Source organism: Lagopus leucura, unplaced genomic scaffold (assembly GCF_019238085.1).
Source record: "Lagopus leucura isolate 7727_CA_CO unplaced genomic scaffold, USGS_WTPT01 Super-Scaffold_100026, whole genome shotgun sequence".
Classification (NCBI taxonomy): Eukaryota; Metazoa; Chordata; class Aves; order Galliformes; family Phasianidae; genus Lagopus; species Lagopus leucura.
In genome coordinates this window covers 6,694,621-6,713,731 of record NW_024962277.1, presented here as the reverse complement: position 1 = coordinate 6,713,731, position 19,111 = coordinate 6,694,621, and the positions used below count along the sequence as shown (strand labels likewise).

The 19,111-nt window shown below is 38.2% G+C and overlaps 2 protein-coding genes across 8 annotated transcripts in view; one reads left to right on the top strand and one right to left on the bottom strand.

Annotated features, from left to right (window-relative positions):
• The window catches only part of TIMP4 (TIMP metallopeptidase inhibitor 4), a 107,060-nt gene extending 105,562 nt beyond the window's left edge, over nt 1-1,498 (bottom strand). For all 4 annotated transcript variants that reach the window (XM_042880124.1, XM_042880126.1, XM_042880125.1 and 1 more), the window contains exons 1-2: nt 1,429-1,498; nt 1,078-1,182 (exon numbers count right to left, since the gene is read on the bottom strand). The gene's annotated coding sequence lies outside the window, so the exon portion shown is untranslated. The remainder of the gene's footprint in view (nt 1-1,077; nt 1,183-1,428) is intronic.
• Nucleotides 1,499-1,628: 130 nt separating this feature from the next.
• The window catches only part of PPARG (peroxisome proliferator activated receptor gamma), a 55,583-nt gene continuing 38,100 nt past the window's right edge, over nt 1,629-19,111 (top strand). The window contains exon 1 of one of the 4 annotated variants that reach the window (XM_042880419.1): nt 1,629-1,700. Coding sequence is in view for 1 of the 4 variants with exons in the window: in XM_042880418.1 (XP_042736352.1) it covers nt 5,041-5,053 (13 nt within the window). In the remaining 3 variants the exon portion in view is untranslated. Of the gene's footprint in view, nt 1,701-5,032; nt 5,054-10,487; nt 10,531-14,799; nt 14,863-19,111 lie in introns of those variants that run through there. The other 3 variants (XM_042880418.1, XM_042880421.1, XM_042880420.1) reach the window with 3 other exon arrangements.

Here is a 19,111-nt window from a genome sequence, read left to right as displayed (position 1 = left end):
TTCATGGAGTTTTAAAAAAGAGTGCACATTAAAAGCCTAGATTTTCTGAAGAGCTCCCGTGTTATTCTGACATTTAAATCAGACAAGTATTTTCTCCACTATTTTGCAGACAACAGTGTTCTTCCTACTGTCAGCAGAGCTAAACTTTAGTGCTGTAGAGGTGTCCAGCTAAAATCCTTCTTCTTTGAATATACTACTGAAATTCTACACAAGATGTTGGAAAGTGGTTAGAAATAGTATTAAGTATTTGTAACTCTTTTATTGGTGTAATATTTTTTACTCACATTTGCCTGTTTATTCACCCGTGACATCTTGAACTAATTCTGAGGTTTTGATTTACTTGTTTTCAGCCTCTGGCTTCTAGTTCTGAGTCAGTGCACTACTGAATAGGTATTACTGCAGTATTAAAAAAAAAAAAAAAAAAATCCAGAAAAAACCAAAATATTTCCACTTTTCTAAACCTAAAATTTTCAGACAGTAGGAAAAGCATAAACTGAAAATAATTCTCTGATGTGCCAAGGCAGAAGTAATACCTCAAGCCCATACAAATAGATAATTCTCATAAGACTAACACAAGGCTTCCAGTCTCTGCAGATTGTTCTCATAAACAAAACGCCGCAGGCAGTTCGTATCTGGGAGAAGACCAGGTAATTTGATGTATTCAGCTCTAATCTATAAATTGCCTTCAGTATACAAATAACAAAGCAAATAGAAGCAAACTCTTTCAAAATGCTGGATGACTAAGAACTATGAGGCAAATTTAGGATCTTCTGAATCTTCTAATGATGTCCAAGTGATCAGGAGTTCTTAAAGGTAAACAGCTGCGTGCTGGGGCACCTGGACTTACATGGTGATTCTCTAAAGGCTGTTGATCCTATGACTGACTTACAGCATCTAACTTTTTAATAAAAGAATCTCGGGATGAAATAGGAGGTGACATGCTTGTTTGAACTTGCTCTGTCTTGAGACTTACCCAGCATAGCCTATACCACTTCTTTTTGCATTCCTGGGAGGGAAGGGGGATGAAAAAAATAAAAGAAGAAGAAAAAATTAGGGGTGAAAAAGAATTTCATTTACCTCCGTCACCGCTAAGAATCTTTTCAGAAAAGCATTTACTCCTGTCACAGCGGGACACAAACTGACGTGAGGTGAGCGACTACACGCAGCGCAGAGAGGAGTGAGCTGGAGAAGGGGAATGCAAAAGAGAAAGCAGTTAGCAGCCGGAAAGAACTGAATTCTCAGTTACAGGAGATTGCAGAGAGCAGAGATCAAATTCCAGACCCACTCCGGGGCCCGCGCTCTGTCCTCACACGAGGTGCCCGTGTGTGACTACGCTTAACGGGCACGGACCCGGAGAGAACCGGCTCGGGTGAACGGACCGGGTCTAAAGGGGAAAGGAAGGAGAAGGAGCGCCTCCTCCTCACTGACCCGTTCGCTCTCCGAACGTCCCGGGCGGCTTCCAGCCCCGCGCTTCAGCCCCGGCTCCCGCCTCGCCGCCCCCGCCCCTCTCCCGCCAACGGCGGCCGCGGCGCGAGCCCCGACCCGCGCAGCGCCCACAGCCCCGGGCGCTGCTCGCCCCTCGGCGGCGGGAGGCGGTGCCCCGGCAGGGAGGCGGTGCCTGGCCGGTAGGATGGGCCGGCCCGGGGAGTTTATCCCACCAGAAGGGAACGGTTTCTCCGGCTGAGACTTGACAGCACCAGGTTAGTGCAGGCTAAGGGGGACCTTTCCCCGCAGCAAGGGGGCCGGCGGAGGCGTGAGGGGGACCGGGAGCGCGGGGGCTCGCGGGGGAAGAGGGGCGGCGACGGCGACGGCGACCGCGACCGCGGAGCGGCTGTCGGTGTGAGGAAGCTGCGCCCGGCGTGGGCAGGGGGCTCGGCACCGGGCCTGGGGAAGAGGCCACGCCGCCGGGGATGCTTAGAGGGGCGGGGAAGGAAGGTGGCTCTGAGGGAACGGGAGGCTGGACGGAGGGGAGAAGCGGCGGGCTGAGGGGGAGCGGAGCGCGGCCCGGGGCAGGGGGAGAAGTGCCGCCAGAACCCGGCGCCGTGGGGCTGCGTGGGAGGGCGGAGGGGATGGGGTTGCCCGTAGCGGGCGAGAAGGAGAGGCGAGGGGGCGGGAGGAGCCCGCGGGACGGCTCCAGGTGCGCTGCCTGACCCCCCCCCCCCCCCCACCTCTACCCCCCCGTCGGGTCTCCGCGCGGAGGTGCTGCGGGCGCGCGCATCCCGCGGGAGTGATGGGCAGACGGGCGGCCGTCCTGTGGTACTGCGCTAGGAGAAGGGAGAGGAACAGGGAGCTCGCTGGTGGTGCTCACCTGGCCGATGCGCTTAATGAATGAAAAGAGGTTTGGCTTTTGCGTTGTTTTTTTTTTTTTTTTTCCTTCTTCTTTTTTTTTTCCCTTCTTTTTTTGTTCGATTTCTCAACCGCAGCGAGTCAGGGAGCCCTTACGAGCCTGCAACAAGTGAGATGCCGTGTTGAAATATGCTGTGTCTTGATGGTATGCCTCAGGTCTGCAGGGGCGTTTTGTAATCTTCCTGGTGTCATTTCTCTCCAGGGTATTCTACAACTGGAGAGTGCAAGTTCCTGTGGTGTTGTAACTTCACGGCACTGTGTACACACGAGCATACAATGCTGACTTAACAGTGATGTATTTATTAATAATCAGTGACGTAAGGCTAGTATTTACTCTGATGAAGAGCTCAGGAAATTATCGGTTTCTCCCCATGCTGTGGGCTGTAGATGCCTTTAAATCAGAAGGGTGGATTACAGTTATCTGGAAATAACTGAGGCTGTGGGCTAGTCTTCCATTTGCAACCTGCTGCTCCATCTCTGAACAAGCTCACCATGAGACGTGATTGTATTGTTCCATTTAAACACGAGTATCCAAAACAAAATTGTATAAAGATGTGTATTTCTGGTAGCAATTAATCAGTAATTTAGCTTTTAATACATGACTATAATTTGTTACTAGTTAACTAAAAAAAATCCTAGTGTGCATCAGCTGTGTATGTCGTGGCACTCAGTGCTGTCCTTGGGGAAGAAGTCTCATACATTTTGCTTGCATTAATAACAGGGTTTATTGCATGATGTGTTTGGCATCATTATTCTCTGTGGCTGCTACAAAAAATAGCTGCAAAAATGCTTAGAGATTTAATTAAAAGATTGCAAGAAATCTCACAGTGTGTTAAGGCATGTGATGCAATATAAGCATGAACTTGTCAGGGGGAAGAGATCTGGAAAAACATTTGGCATAGGCTTTGACTGATAACCAATGATATACATACATATAATTTAAAAGTGTTTTTACATAGCTTTTGAGTTTGAATATTCTTAGACATCAGTTTTGTAGGACATACCGTTAACTGTTAGTAGTTCAGTGACCATTTGTTTGTAAACTGCAGTTTTCAGCAATGCCTCTGTGTCAGATTCCTGGATATCACAAATTATTAAACTATACTGCTCAATGGAACTTCAATTACTGTGTGTTCATTACACAAATAATGATCTTTCTTTTGCAATATAAACGTGTTAGTTCATATAAGGAAATATCACAAAAAGTAGGTGGCAAGCTATTAGAATTCAGTTGAACATTGGAGCGATGCCTTTCAGCTTTCTGTATGATGTTGATTAAAAACTCACCATCAATGTTGTTTCTGATTCTTTTGTGATTTTTTTTTTTTTGGAGATACCTGTATCCATTTAGAAATCAGTAAAATGTAGGTCAGCCTTCAATTATTATCAGCATATAGTTTTCTACTTCTAACGACTAATAAAAATCAATTTTGCAGGAAATTATGTTGTAGTAATAGGGTGAAGTTTAAAAGTAGAAAGAAAAATCTGTATTATATAAGACTGGAATACATAATTAAAAGTATACTTTGGGTTCTTGTTTTCCATCTTCCATTGTTAAGGCCTCCTTTTCTTTTTCACGTATTTAGTGCTATCCTTAACAGTTTTATATTTACTGGCCAGGTTTTATAGCTTAACTGTGCATCACTAGATATTTGCATTTGATATTCAGAACTTGAGTTTCTTTTACTAGTTTTTATTGCAAGAGTTTTTCCACTGCTGTCTTCTAACATACAGTAAAACAGTTTTCAGGACAGTTACTCAAAAGAAATTAAGATACAATTATGAATTCTCCATGCTGGGTTCTCTTGAAATCAGGGATACAATACTCTCCATTGGTAGTTGCTACTAGTTTCATCTTATTAGTCACTGGTAGACTTGTTTGATAACAGCCTCTATCCCAACTTAGCATGATGTTACATGGTTCCTAATTACTCTTGACTGTATTTCCATAACCATTATTCCTTTTTTATTTTAGGGATCTGTTTTTCAGGTCCTTTATAACAAATGTTCTCTGTGTGTCAAGTAACTTTTTGTGAACTCTAAAAAGAAAAAGTTAGAAATAATACAAGAAAAGAGAGTGCTGTTATACTCAACTCCTCTGTACCCATGTCACAGACAGAATGTGGGGTTTCCCAGCAGCAGGTCAGATCTTAGGGATTTGCCTGCTATAGAGCACTTTGAAAAAATCCTCATGTGCACTTCTTTTTTTGGTGGGCTGTTTTCTTGTTTGACTACAAAGACATTCCCAAAGCTGGCCAAAAATGAAAGATTTGTCTTCAGATATTTAGATTCCCATGAACACGAAGTGTGAATTGAATCCTGTGTTAGATGATAAACCTCTAATATTTCTTGTGCTTCGCTGGTTTTCTCCCTGCCACCCCAGCTGCTGTTTTGTAGTGGTTGTTTTTTCTAATACATAACAAAGCAAATATAAACCTAATTTTTGCAGATTTTTTTGTTTGTTTGTTTTCCCTGCTAGCTTATGGAAAATGGGGGAAGCAAGGCCCATGTGCAGACTTTGTGTCTCACGGAACTTCACACAGTTTGATCACACTCCAATATTCCTCCCTCTCCAACCTCACCTTTCAGCATTTATTTGATCTGTTTGTCCCCTCCTAAACAACTCAAGAATTGAGTGATTGAACTCAACTGAACTAAAGAATTGCATCATCCTCTGATTACAGTTCATGATACATGAACAATACAGGTATGTTTAATTACCTATACTGAAGTAATGCCTAACAGCCCAGTCAAGGTTTGAGCCGTCTTCCTTCTCACTCACATGAAAAGGTTTTCCCTGTCTCTAACACCATGTGATCTGTGTCGTGAGAACACAAATAATTACAGATTTGTGATGGAGACAGGATGTAGTGGTGAGATCGATGCAAAACTTTTAATTCACATTTCCAATGATTTGATTTATGCTTGCAATGTTAATAGATTCATACAAAAGTAATAGTTTCTGACCTGCATGACTGCAAATAGGGGGGAAAAAAAAAAAAAAAAAAAAAAAAGATTTATTTTTTTATAGCAAACTTACAGGGGAAAAAAAAAAAAAAGTTCTAAGCAGCACCTTATTGTCTGTTGCTGTTTTGCTGACTTTCACTGTAGATAGGAAATAATATGTCCTGCTTAGGAAGGAGGAAGATTTGTAACTACCTCAAAAACCAGGTTGTGTGGAATCAGCTACCAGGTGATGCTTTGTGGACTTGTATCAGTCACCCCATTCCCTCATGACTAAGCAGATCACCATCATGCCATGCAGTCTGCACATTCAGGACAAAGTCTATGAATTCAAGTCTATGAATCCCAAAGTCTACTCTGCTGGTTGATAATTAGCAATTTAAAAAACACAAGGCTTACGTTGCTTTTGTGTGTGTGTGTATGTTCAAGCACAAGTGTGCTTGATGAACACTGATGAATATGTATCTATGGTTATGTCTGTATTTCTCAGGCGTGTGTGTAGGTAATGCATTAATCCTATGTTATGGAAAGACATCCTGCTTATCTCAGAAATGTAGAAAGACTATATATAACTTCAGATAACACGCTGTGATAAATATTGGATAATATCCAAACAGAGAAATACAGAGAACGTTCCACTGTACTAAAAAAAGTTGATGCTGCTTTACTGTAAGATGTGTAGTCTAGGGGGAAAAAAAAAAGTCCCAACTTCACATAAGTCAGTGGAGATCCTGGTATTTTGGTAGAGTCAGGTTTGCAGCCTGCATGCAGTGTTAGAAGTTTTGGTTTTTGTACCACTTGCTTCCACTATTAAAATCAGGTGGTGGTTTTAGTATAGAGAAAATACAGAGCCTCACTCTAGATGAAAAGCTGTTCGCCCAGTGAGGCTGAATGTCTGAAATAACCATGAATATGTATGATAATAAAAGCTGTAGGTTTTGTTCTTTCTTTAAGAAATGAAGTGAAACAGGTGCGATATTTCTTTAGCTCTGGAATTTGTGTGATCCATTTCTTTGCATGCTTGAAGTGAAATAGCTGTGTTTTGTTACAGACCTAACAGTTGGGATTAGTTTATCATAGGCCTTCAAAACCAGCAAGTGTTCCAGTTTTGGGTCTTATAACCCAACTTATAACAGGTTATAACTTATAACAGCTGTTGTAAGAGGAAAAAACATGCTTTGTGTTGTGACTTCACGGATCATTGGTGATAGTAATTTCATGGGCTCCATGGAGGAATCACGTCTTTCCTCTTTATCACAGATCTAATAGTAGCATGTTTCAGATTCCCTTCTACCAGAACCCTATTCTTTTTTTTTTTTATATATAGGGAACTTGCAGGTATGGTGCACCTGATTTACCTGTATGTGTCTATACCGTTCTTGACACGTTATTTTGTACTACAGACACTTCTAACTGTCATGGAATACATGCGTCGAGGAAGCAAAGAATGATGAAAGTTTTTGCATTGGATCTTGTGTTTTTCCACTGAGGAGAGGCACGTTACTTTTCAGTGAATTTCATATTTGCACAAAGTAGCCCTGCCCAATTATGATCTGGTCTTAAACTTTTTACACAATATGTGATTACAGTTCATTGCATAAAAGATTTTATGTTATAATGTTGCATTATAAGTCCATAGTACTTGTGTGTTTGTTTTAGATTTATTGAGCAGAGTTGTTGTGTAATTTCTGTAACTATTCACAGTTGTGCAGTAGCAATTTTGAAGTTTGGGAAGCTTTAGACTTACGTTGCTATGCATACAGAAATGGAGTGATATACATTCTCAGTATTTATGCTAGGGAAATATTTTGTTATTGCTGTGATACAGTGTCTCACCCACACTGGTTTGGAGCATATGTTAGGCTACCAAAAGTATCAGTCTGTTGCAGTAAAAAAAGGAACTATGAAAAGAAAAATGTTAATTATAGGCTTTAACACTCACACCAAGATCTTCTAGTAGGGGTGGTCAGAAAAACAGGTTTTACTACCTAGGCCTGGTGCTTTGTGGTGCTATCTAATGTGGGGGCTTGTGGAAAAATGCAGCCACTTCTATTTACTGCCTCTCATAAGGTACATATTTCCTCATGATAGGTTCGGATTTTTTTTTTTTTTATTATGTCTCCAGTAAATAAAACTGAAGAGTTTATCATTTCATCTTGAACTCATTTTACCTTGAGTTAGTGTCCACCGTTCCCTACAGCTTCAGCTACAATATGTTGTGCAGAATCTTGGTTTTTAAGCTTGTTATAGTGTGGAATATTGCTGAACTGGTCACTAATTCTACCTAAAAATTAAAATATGTAAAGTGAAATTTTATTGTTAGCTGCAGCCAGAATTAGCTGTGGATCAGTGAGTACAAAAGCGGGTGAACACAGAAGGTTCTCTTGTTTGCCCAGAATTGTATCTGTTTTCTCTAACCTTGTTCAGGACCATATTTGATTGAATCATGAGAGAGTCTGAAGAGGCCACAGGCTGAAGTGCTCATTCCTTCCAGAACAATGTGAAAATCTGCTGTTTGCTTTGTGCCTTGTAGGATATCTGAACCAAAGTTTAGAACCAAAGGTTTACTTCATGGAGTTGCTAATGGCTGTGACAGTTTTTGCTGTAACTCTTATTTATCATCTGCTAGATGCCATCATTTGCACTTGAGCTGTGGATATCTCATACGCCTGATCTGCGTATCAAGGCATGTTAGCATGTTTGATTTTTAAAATTACTAGAAATATTGAGAAAAGCAGTCTAGTGTTGTATTTATTTTAAATATCCCAAAGTAATTTTCATCATGAATAGTTTGGCAGATGACTACATACTACACAACTCTCATGTAGCACTGTAGATCTTTATAGTTTTTGCCTAGAACATGATTGAAAGGATGAAAACAAAAGTTCTGTAGATATGCTTTCACTTTCAGAATTTCCAGCTGCTGCTGAAGATGGTTTGAGGTGATAAACAACATGAAACCAAGCTGAATTTAGAACAAAGGAATTAAACAGTTTTCTGAATGAAATAGTCACTATAAAAAGTGTGAGGATCTCTTTTTTTTTTTATCTGGATTTCTTTATTCTTTAATTCATATTTATTTATTTCACACTAGAGGCATTGCCAGAATTGCTAAATTGGCCTGGAGTAATTAAGGAAAGATCTCTGCTTAGTATCAGTTGTTATAATTAACTATAAGTAAGTTTCAAAATCAGTGTTACAAGAAGTTACTGTGACTGGGTTCTGAATTTAAAAAAGGGAATGAAAACAGCAAACATTGAAAAAATCAGGTTTCAGGTTTGTAACAACGGATTTGAAGCATTTCCCGTTATTAAGACAACGCAAAATAAGTTCCAAAGAAAAGCCTTGGGAAACTTCATTAGTTGTTATTTTGCTTTTTTGATATTGGAAGGTTTGCACTTCAGAAATGCAAGCAAATTCTGCAGTTGCTTTGCATGGTTAGCATCCCAGGTGACCTTGTTTCTGTTTTGCAGCTTCCTTGGTGAAATAGTTATGATCGCAGATTGCCTGTTGTCCTGAACTGGTTAATAGTTTTAGTGATGTGGATAAGAACATTATGGCATGATGAATAAGAGACCCAAGAGAGCTCCTTGCACAGTTTCCTTTGGGTACTGCCCAAAGACTTGTTCTTTGGGTCTGCCTCGTGATTAGGCTGGCTAACTTTACCCGGTTACATTGGGTGCAGTGGATATTCATTTTGTTCGCAATTTCTTGTTCAGTTTTTTTACTGTCGTCCAGTACCTTGCATAAAGTACGTGTTTGAAATCATTGCGTGAGTTTAGGTTACTTCTTGGGCTAGATAGGGTAGACAGTAACATTACGCAAGTTACTTTCTGACATAGATAATTGCATTTGAGGAATTATTTTCTTAAATTGAATTTACTAGTTTCAAAAGAAATGTTAATTTCAGCCCAGTTGACATAGGAAAGAGTTCTTGATGAATGGTCGTAGTCATATTGGTAAATAATTCTGTTCAAAAAACACCTTTTTCCTCTGGGAAATCTATTTCCCTGAATCTTGAAAATTTTGAGGAATGAAAATCTTAATTAAAAAAAAAAATACTTTTCCCCAAAACACCTTCAGGTTGTAATTTATTTAAATAAAAAAGAAAAAAGCAATTAAGCATGCTAATGTCACAGCACACAGTAGCTGCCTGGTTGTGAAATGAACCTGTGTCTGTCGGTCTGTCATCATTTGTATTGTCCTGTGCATTGAAACGTGGTAGCTGTCACATTTCTAACGCAACAATTTTGTTAGGAAAGGCAGTTTTTAGTGCAAGAAAATAGTTGCATTTGGTGCAACAGCCCTCTGAGCTGCTCACAGCATGCTGCTTCATCTTTTGTGATGTAACACCAAGGATGTGGAAGTCATGTGCGTCTCTTTCCATTCTCTTTTGGGTCACCAGGGTGCTGCTTTCGAGTAGGTGAGAGATCAAATGGAAACCCAGAAAATTGCTTTCTGTATCTTGTATCAGTTTTGTTTTTAAAAAAGAACAAAAGTATTACCAGCTGATTGTTCTGCTTTGCAAACAAAAATATCCACAGCAACATTTGTACAGAATAGGTAATGTGTGAGGTAAGGGCTTCAGCTTTGTGGATTAGTTAGATGATCTGTAATAGAGGCTCCTGGTATTGAGTACGATTAGTAAAAGTGCAGCAGTGGGTCAAGGCAGGAATCTCAGGTCAGTGTGGGACTGTAGAGGCCCCACAGAGAAGAGAGTTGAGAGAAAGTGAAAAAGGTGTCCACAATGAGTGTAAGGAAAGGAAATGAATTTATTATTTAAAGGAAATTCAAAGGCAGGCAAGGGGAAGATTGACTAAGACTGTTATTTTGCTTTATGTATTTATTTAGGCTTTTTGAAGTTTGCCAAAGATATTAAAAAGAAATTCTTTAAAAACACAGATGTTTGAATTTCTTTCTCAAAGTTTAAAATCTATTGTTGGAACCTTCTTGATCTTGGATTTTTCTCTCTGGTCTCCTATGAGTTCTTCATCTTTTCTCGATTTAAGATATGCTGACAGTGCCATAAAATGATCTTTTACTGTATTTTGGCACTAATACTCATTGTTCTTTTTTTGCCCAAGTTTGTTCTGTTTTTTAAATCTAGCCTTATTTATTACTCCTTTGAGAACAGGAACTGTATGATATGCTAACAACAAGTGACAGCTTTCCTGTCAGTAAGGACAGGAGAACAGGCAGTGGGTATTGCTGAAGTCTGAGGTAAGTTTAGAATAACAATGACTTGCACATACGCTGAATTTGATCTACTGTAGTGTGACTGCATTCTCTGACGCAGGCTGTGCAACAGATTCCTGTCTCCTCCCCCATCCCCAACAGGAAGGCATAGCAGAATGTTGTACGGCGTGTGGCAGTGTTGAATGTCTTCTGACTCTTGACCCTTAGGCAGGAGGGTATCTCTTGTTGTGTCACTGCTGAAAGAACTATACTGTGAATCTCTTAATAATGTCAGAATGAATGGATACAATTAAATAATGAAAAACTAACAGATTGATAAACGTGAAAACAGCGAGAGATATATAGTAGGGCCATCTACCCCTTTCCTCCCCAAACCTGCGTTTTGAAAGGAAGAATAAAGGGAGGAAAAGGTTTGAGGTCAGTAATGCCAGAGTCCCAGTGTGAGAGAGAAAGACAAATGAGAGAGAAACGCCCATTGTCCTTGAAGGAAAGCAGAAAAAAAGCAAGGAGGAAGAAGAAATTGATGCAGATATGGTTGCCACTTCCCTGACAATTACTCCAGGAAGGACTAATGAATGTAGTGATTATACCTGGCACTGACTCTGTTGGAAAAAGGAATTCTGTGTAGCTTAAGACTTTGAGAGTTGTAGAGTGCTCATTTAGCAATGAATATGGAAATTAAGACAAAGTAGGCGAAATACTGAGTAGAGCTGTTTTTTGATTCCATGTGTCAGATGAACTGCTTTATAGCTCCTCAAATGGTGCGCCTTAAACTTTTTGAAATTAGGGGGAAAAAATGGAAAATCTATACAGAATTGAGTCTTATACTGGGAAGAGATACTGACAGATCTGAGATATTTCTGCCTTCATCTTCTATGAATCATCGACTTACTAACAGATTTCCTTATGGCTTTTGAGGCTGTTCAGTGCATCTCAAGAACAGTCAGTTTTCTTCTGAGATTACAGGAGTTTTCAGTCCTTCACTTACAGGATTATTTTAGCTCATAAAAGGTAAGAGTGATTTTGGGGTGGCTATTGTGCCCAGTGTATGTTGTTACCTATTCTCAGAGCAGGAGAATCTAAGGACATGAATAGTAAGCGGTTTCCAGCTGGCTGTGGTACTACCATTTTTATGTAGCGTATTTTTGAAGAAGCAAAATGTTTATTCTGTTTTCGTGTGTGACATGAGGTGAGACAGGTAAATGTTAGAAGGTAACTGGAGCTAAATTGTAATTTCACTCATTTTGCCTGTCTAAGGATCAAGAGACAAACTTTTCTGTTTTTTTTCTCTCTGTTGTTTCCTTCTGGCATAGCTACAGTGTTTCACTGGAATGAAGTGCCAGTTTGGGAAAAATAGTTCAATATATTTCACGTTAGTGCTCAATAAAAGTGTGTACAAAGGAAATGCGTGTTTGGTGAGATTTATGAGATTTGTAGAGAGATTTTTATATTCACGCTGATGCTGAGTACCTTTGTATTTTTGTGCTTCTCCTTCCTGAAAGTTAAGACTCTTACATGTGTTGTCAGTTTGCAGGCAGAAAGTAGCCCCACACTTAGGAAAAAAATAAAGCTGGTACAAAATGAAATAACCCGGTGAAATTGGGGGTATATAGGAAGAAGAAAAAGGTGTTTATACTCCCTAGTCTCAGAGAAGTCTAGTCATGCTCAAGGCTTGATCCATATTATTAAAAAGTATTGTAACCTGGGCACAAGCTCTTTTTAACTCAATCATTTAATTTAACTGGGTAGTTAAATGCTTTTATTCTTAGAATTTCCCTGGCCCAGTTCTATATGTATTTAATGTCCTACTGTCCATTCCAGGAATTACAGATGATTAACATTGCAACTCACCCTTAGAGGATACATTACAACTTGTTTGATCTGAAAATTCCTTTTGGCTCAAGTGAAAGTACACAGTGCAAACAAAGTTATGAAATGTGTACACAGGGTGTGAGAATAGGTGGTTATACTTGTGTGTAACTATGGTTCTGATCCTTTGGGCTAGTCAATGCAATCTAAGCCTTGTGCTCACCATCTAATTGATTTGAATTAGATTAGGACCAAATCAGACTGATTTATTTTCCCCTGTATTATAACCAAAGATTATTGCTATTATTACTATTAAATAGAAAGCACACAATTGCAAAATCTAAATAAGATGAAAATATATCTTAAGTGTTGAAGATTTAAGAGTTAAAGTATTTGACAGTGTGTGCCTACTATTTTAAACCTCACTTCTGTTGTAAAAGTTGATAAATATTTTGATTCTAAACAATTCTTTCAGCTATGTCGCTTTTGATTCAGTAAAGGGGCAGAAAATACCATATTTTGTTAAGATAAAGATATGGCGAGGGCCTATTGTAGGTAATTAATTTGTGAAGAAATAGTAAGTAGCAATATTTTTGAAGAGAACGATGGTCCAGCTTACAAACAAAAATCTGATGAATCAGAGACAGAATAAACACAGTGTAAACCAAGGCCTTAATATTTTTAACATACTGTCAATCTCAAGAGCAGTATGTAGAGAAGGAGGGGTAGTTTGCCTTTGCAAAGGGACATCAGCCTTCTTATTATCTTGAATATGGGGGTCTGGAGATGGAGGGGGGAGCACTACATGAAAATTGTTTACAAGGAAAGTACTTCAGGGAATTCCTCAGTGTTACTCATACTTAGAGAGTAACTTTTAAAGTCACTTTTAGAAGCAAATCAGTGCTGTTTTTAACCCATCACAGTGTGGATGAAGTCACTATTCTGTTACATGCAGTGCATACAGCAGCATGGCTGCAGCCAGTCTAATCTGCATCAGGGAGAGCAATCCAGAAATACAGAGCTCCTTACAATCATTTCCTCTTTTCTGAAACTTGAAGCAATGTTTTTTTTTTTTTTTTTTTTAAATTGCTCCACTTTTGAAAATCTTAAAACAGAAATTAAATCACTGAATGGAGAAAAAAATATGTCTGCTGGGCTTCTATCAAATCAAATTTCTCATGTGATTTATGGTAAGAGTAGCACAGAAAGACAAATAGTATGTGCATTATCCTGGCTGTTAGAGAGTATTATTCTGTCCTTGCTCAAATGGTTCCTTGGTCAGTAGAACCAATGAAATTAGCTTCCTACGAATATGGTTTTTCAGGGATTTTTCTTTGGGATTTTCTGATACTTACTAGGGTGAACTCATACTGATGATCTTTAAGTGGTGATGCTAATGACAATTTGAGCATATTTTGATCAAACTCCCCTGATTTGTATTTGTGTGGCTGAAATAAGCTAGTGTTTTAAAAGATTCTGGGCATGAATAAAAAAGACTAACAAAGATGCTCAATTGGAAACAGCAAGTTTTCGGCATTCGTGCTTTCTGGGATTACCTTTATCAAATGAAATATTAGTGTTTCAGTGCTCGTTGTTTGAGTCAGTGTGTGAAGTAGATTGACATTTTCATAATATGGTTCGATTTGCAAATCTGAATTAGAATATTCTGAGTACTGCTGGGATTTGCTGGTCGTCTTCTGCAGTGACAGAAATATCATAGTTAATATTACCTCAAGGAAATGAAAGCACCAGAAATCCCAGTCAGATATTTGTCTTTTGGTAAATAAATCGTGACTTCCAGAGAAGAGGCCAAAAAGCATGCAAACATTTTCAGTTTATTCTTAATTACTTTGCCAATCTTAAGAACTTTTTTCTTTTGTATGTGAATCACTGATTGTTGTTCAAAATTGTTTCAAATCATAAATTCATGCTTGAAACTTTTTAAAGAGGACAACAAAGCTGCAGATTGTGGCCTCTGGGAGAGTAAATTCCAGGGTTAATTTATAACTAAAGCAAATGTATCTGTAAAAAGAAGAAAAGTTCCATGAGAAATATGTTAATGACAAGAAAAAAAGAAGCTTGATAAAAGATATCAGAACTTGTTTGGCACCAGTGATTTTATGACTGAGGAATTCAATTATAGGTGTGTTGGGAGTACCAAATCACAATTCTTTAAATTGCTAATGGGAGACAAAGCTTTTTATCGTTCTCTGAATGTGTTCACATGAAATGTTCAGTCCTGCCCTCTGTAAATAAACTTCTGGTGCCTACACTGTGCATATGCATTGGAAGTCCGTGTCAGAGAAAGATGCGTGGTTTCTGTTGTATGTCTTTTTGAACGTCTCCTCTTATACTCTTCTATTAGAAATGAGATTACCAACAGGTATCATCCTGTACATTTGTACTAAGCTTGTAATTTTTTCCTTCTTTATTATTAGCATTCTCCTAGAAACTCTGTGGGTTTGTTTGCAGAAAAGTTTTATCGATGTGTCCTGCAGCTCTGTGCAGTAGATCTCATCAGTTTGCGTTTGTTTACTCCTTAATCAGGTACGTAAGTTTCATAGTAGTCCTTAACCAGTAAGGTTCATAATAACATTGTACTTACCCAAGAGAGACAGATTAGCCTTGGATCAAGTGCAAATTAACTCCTATTGTCTACATACAGTCTAAATTATTTTTAAGGCTCTCTACTTGCTTGTTACAGTAGTAGACCAGTACCTTTTGTCAGTCAGTGAGAAAGGAACGGCTGTTTCTGGAAATGCAAGGTTAAATACTGGGGACATCATCTTGTTAATAGTTGTTGCAAGAAAACTAAAGGATTAGCTTTTGTATTATATGCCCAAATTACAGCAAAAAATGTGCAGCACTACTGTGAGAAGCATTGCAGGCTGTATGTAAAGTTTTTTTCTAAATTAATTTTCTCTAATAAGAACTTCCTTACTGATTAAAACACTTAGGACCAATTTGAATCTTTGTATTGTTTGGTGGCCTTGACGTTGCATTTAAATATGACTACAGTGAGCTCATATTATACTGAATGGCATTGTATTATAATGTGTCATCAGTATAAGAATGTTATATGCACAATGCCTATCAAAAGTACCAAGTCAGCAGACCTAGTATTGAAAAAGTTTAAGAAATTTTCATCAACACTTTCCTTTCTTGTTATGATACCTGGATCTGAGCAAAAATGTTTGCATAGCAAATGCTTAATGTTCAGAAGTTTTGTACTGGATATTGAAGAAGCAAAATATTCTTTTTAGCCATCTTTTTTCTGACCCGCTGATTTTATGAGCAAGTTATTCTTTTCTGATTAAAAACTACTTAAAATATGATAATTTTTTGCAATCTTGACCAGTTGAAAATTTTAATTTATAGGAAGCATTGTTCAATTTCTGATCAGTTATCTAATCATCTCTGTGGGTCTCATCAACATGGACGTGGGCTTAGAAACATTGAATGTATCTGTTTTACATGCAGTAAATATCGTTACTAGTTCAAGTATTTAAACAGTGTTATTGGTGCCTGGTAATCTGCCCCTATCGCAGACTGAGGGGGAGAGAGAGAGATCGCCTCTCCAGAGCAAGGAGCGGGAGACTATTTTAGATGCTGTGAGTCACCCTGTAGAGCAACCTGTCTTACTGACCACCAGGGAACTCCAGAGATATTATTCTTTCTGAATACCTGCCACAAAGGAATATATATTTTTTTTTATTATTATTATTATTATTTTTTTTTTTTTTTTGAGAGCTGACTTTCCAGCCTCCTGTTTTTAAATTAGCTTTGTGAGGATTCCAGGAAAAAAAAAAAAAAAAAAAAGCTAATATTAATAAGGGTGGAAATGCTGAAGTGTGTGTGAGTTTGTCATCCAAGATCTGTATCGTGAAGAAAAAAATGCTGTAAAGGTAGTAATTCACAATCCATAGGAATATGAATGTGTTCCAAAAACAAACCGCTATCTCACAGTCAGTGCTGCCCAGATCCTCTGAATGCAGGGAGTCCTTAGAAAAAATCCTCAAAGCTTAATCTTGAATGACACTGCAGGAAAAAAAATATGGGTGAAAGATTCAGGGAAATACCTTTGTTATGTTCCTGAGGTTTTTTTTAGTTAATGTACCACATGACTTTCCTCTCAACCTCTAGGAATGCATTGGAGGTTTGTCAAGACCACAAAATTGTCCGTACTGTAGAAATGTATGAAAGCCTCTGTATTTGGAGTTGCCGTTGCTCTTTCCTTATCTGTGAAGGAAACACAGCAACTCCCACTGGGGAAATTTCATGTTAACATGATCTTAAAATAAAAAATCAAGGGAAAGGTCATATCCTAATAAGCTGTGCAAATCTAAATTCCCAGGGAGCTTCAAAATGACATTGTATGACTAGAGCATTAACAATTTTCCAACAATGTATTTTTGAATTGCTTCCAATAGAGTGTTTTTAACATCTGAGAACAAATAGTAAAATAAAGATACAACTGGCGAGATAAAAGATTCAGGTGAACTCTGAGATTTACTGTACATCCCCCATGGATAATCTGGGGGCTTTTTTCTGACAAACAGTGGAGTCAGCAACTTTTTTTGCTTTCATTCAGAGGTAAATGTTGAGGAAGGTTTTTGCTGATGAATTTACATATTGCTCTGATCTCAGTATCAACAGTTCCTAGAATTGTTTGAGAGGCTACCCAGTAGGTTATGTATATTTGCGTTGTAAGGGAGATTTGATTATATTATGCTCAAATGTTGACCAAGAGGTGCAGAATTCCTATTCAATAACCTGCTCCCTCCATTGCCACCCTAAAAATGGTAAATTGGAAATTTTGCAGTTCTAAAGGAGCTGGTATGTTACCTCTAAATTTTTTTGTTTAACTCTGCATGTTTTGTAGAATTAAACAAAATATTCCACAGTCCCAAACTGTGAATTGAGTCCAATACTAATTTACATTTGAAAAACAATGTTCTAGAATTCAGACATTTTCAAAACGTGGACCAAAATGTTGTCTAAATGTGTTAGTTTTACATTGTATGCCAAGTGCACTTTACAAGCCCATCATTTACATAGGAAAGGTATGTCTAAGTAAAGCTATGGAGAGAATGTTGTCTCCTTGTGACCCAAAAAATCCCAACAGTTTCTACTTTGCAAACAGTGTTGGCATTCAGCCTATTTTGTGATGAAATAGAAAGTGACAGTGATGCTGTATTATTGATAGAAGAAAGTGAAGGTGAGAATCAAAACCGGTTTTTAATCCCCAAGCTCTTCCAGTCTAAATGGGTGTAATGAAATTACATTTATAGTTGTCCCTGTTTTCATCCTTGTCACAGTCCTCTAAAGCAAAGCACATCCCTGATAGCAAAGGGTAATTTAAGCAGATGCAACGCAATCTTTTTTATTTTTTTTTGTGCAGAATATTGTATTAAAGTTTAAAACAGGTATATATAGCTTGTTTAGCAAAAGACAGGGAGTATAGGGTGTGGAAAGTAGTTTGTTACTGATGATCCCTTCTGATCTGTTGGATTAGAAGTGGTTCAGAATGCTTCATTGTCAGTTTTGTGTGCATTGTGAATGGCAGGATGAGATGTTTCTTGCATTCAGCTCTATATTACAGTATTTTACACTGTATGTAATTCACATGTCTCTTAAGAACTTGGGGTTTGTTATAATCTCAATTGTGTTTTAATATGATGCCTGTAAAGTACAGCTGAATCTTTGAAGAGATTGTTCATTTGTATGTTAACCTTGTTTCAAATTTAGCCTGTAGAAATTTGGATATTACTGACTTTTTTGTTTTAAATAATGAAATTTAGCTCTGGTTAAGAACAGTGAAAAGCCAAAGTCACTAACCCTTAGTATATAACAAGACCAGGTTGAACGGGGCTTTGAGCAACCTGGTCTCAAAGGTAGGAGATGTCCCTGCCCACGGCAAGGGGTTTGGAAATGAATGATCTTTAAGGGCCCTTCCAACCCAAGCCATTCTCTGATATGCCAAAACCATGTGACTTTGTTGTTGTTCACGAGCCTGCCTGAAGGGTTACATAAAGTCACAGTAATGGTTTTTAGTTCCTCACACTAAACTTGCTTGCCTAGAAAATGAATCCACTTGAAGGAATAATGAGGTATGACAAGGTTATCTATTGTTATTCTGCCCAAATTAAAGATAAATAGTTGATTCATTGTAGAATCATAGAATCATTTGAGTTGAAAGAAATCTTTAGTATTTGATTTAATCACAAAGAAGTCAAGTATTCCATTATGTAATTTGTGCTTGGTATGTGAAAATGCCATGGATATTTAAATATATTTTTACCTAATTATTGGAAACAACATCTTCTAGAAAGTTAATGACTATTTTTCTGTATGTTAACTTACACCATCTCATAAACATTCTAGAAAGGTGTGCAAGTTCTTTACAGATCACAGTATTTCAGTATATATTTTTGTCTTGGAGTATACACATTTGTGTGCATGTATGCATAGCTGAAAGATTTGCTGTTAGTCATCCTCTTAGAATACTTGCAAAAGCAATTTAACTACTTTAAACATAGAAAAAACAAGATGATGACAAGAACTCATGACAGAGAAGGGAACTGAAATTTTCTCTCTCTGTTCCCTTCTGTTAAAATTTAGTATAGCTGCTCTGCTTATACTGCTATAGGTAGTGTTGCACAACTCTGGAATTATTAGAACTACTGCTTCTAATAAGAACTTGATTATACACTTATCTCCTCAATTAAAACTAACAAATGCTGTCAAAAATGGAAATGGAATGGCACTTGCTTGTTCTCTATAAAAACTAAGCTTA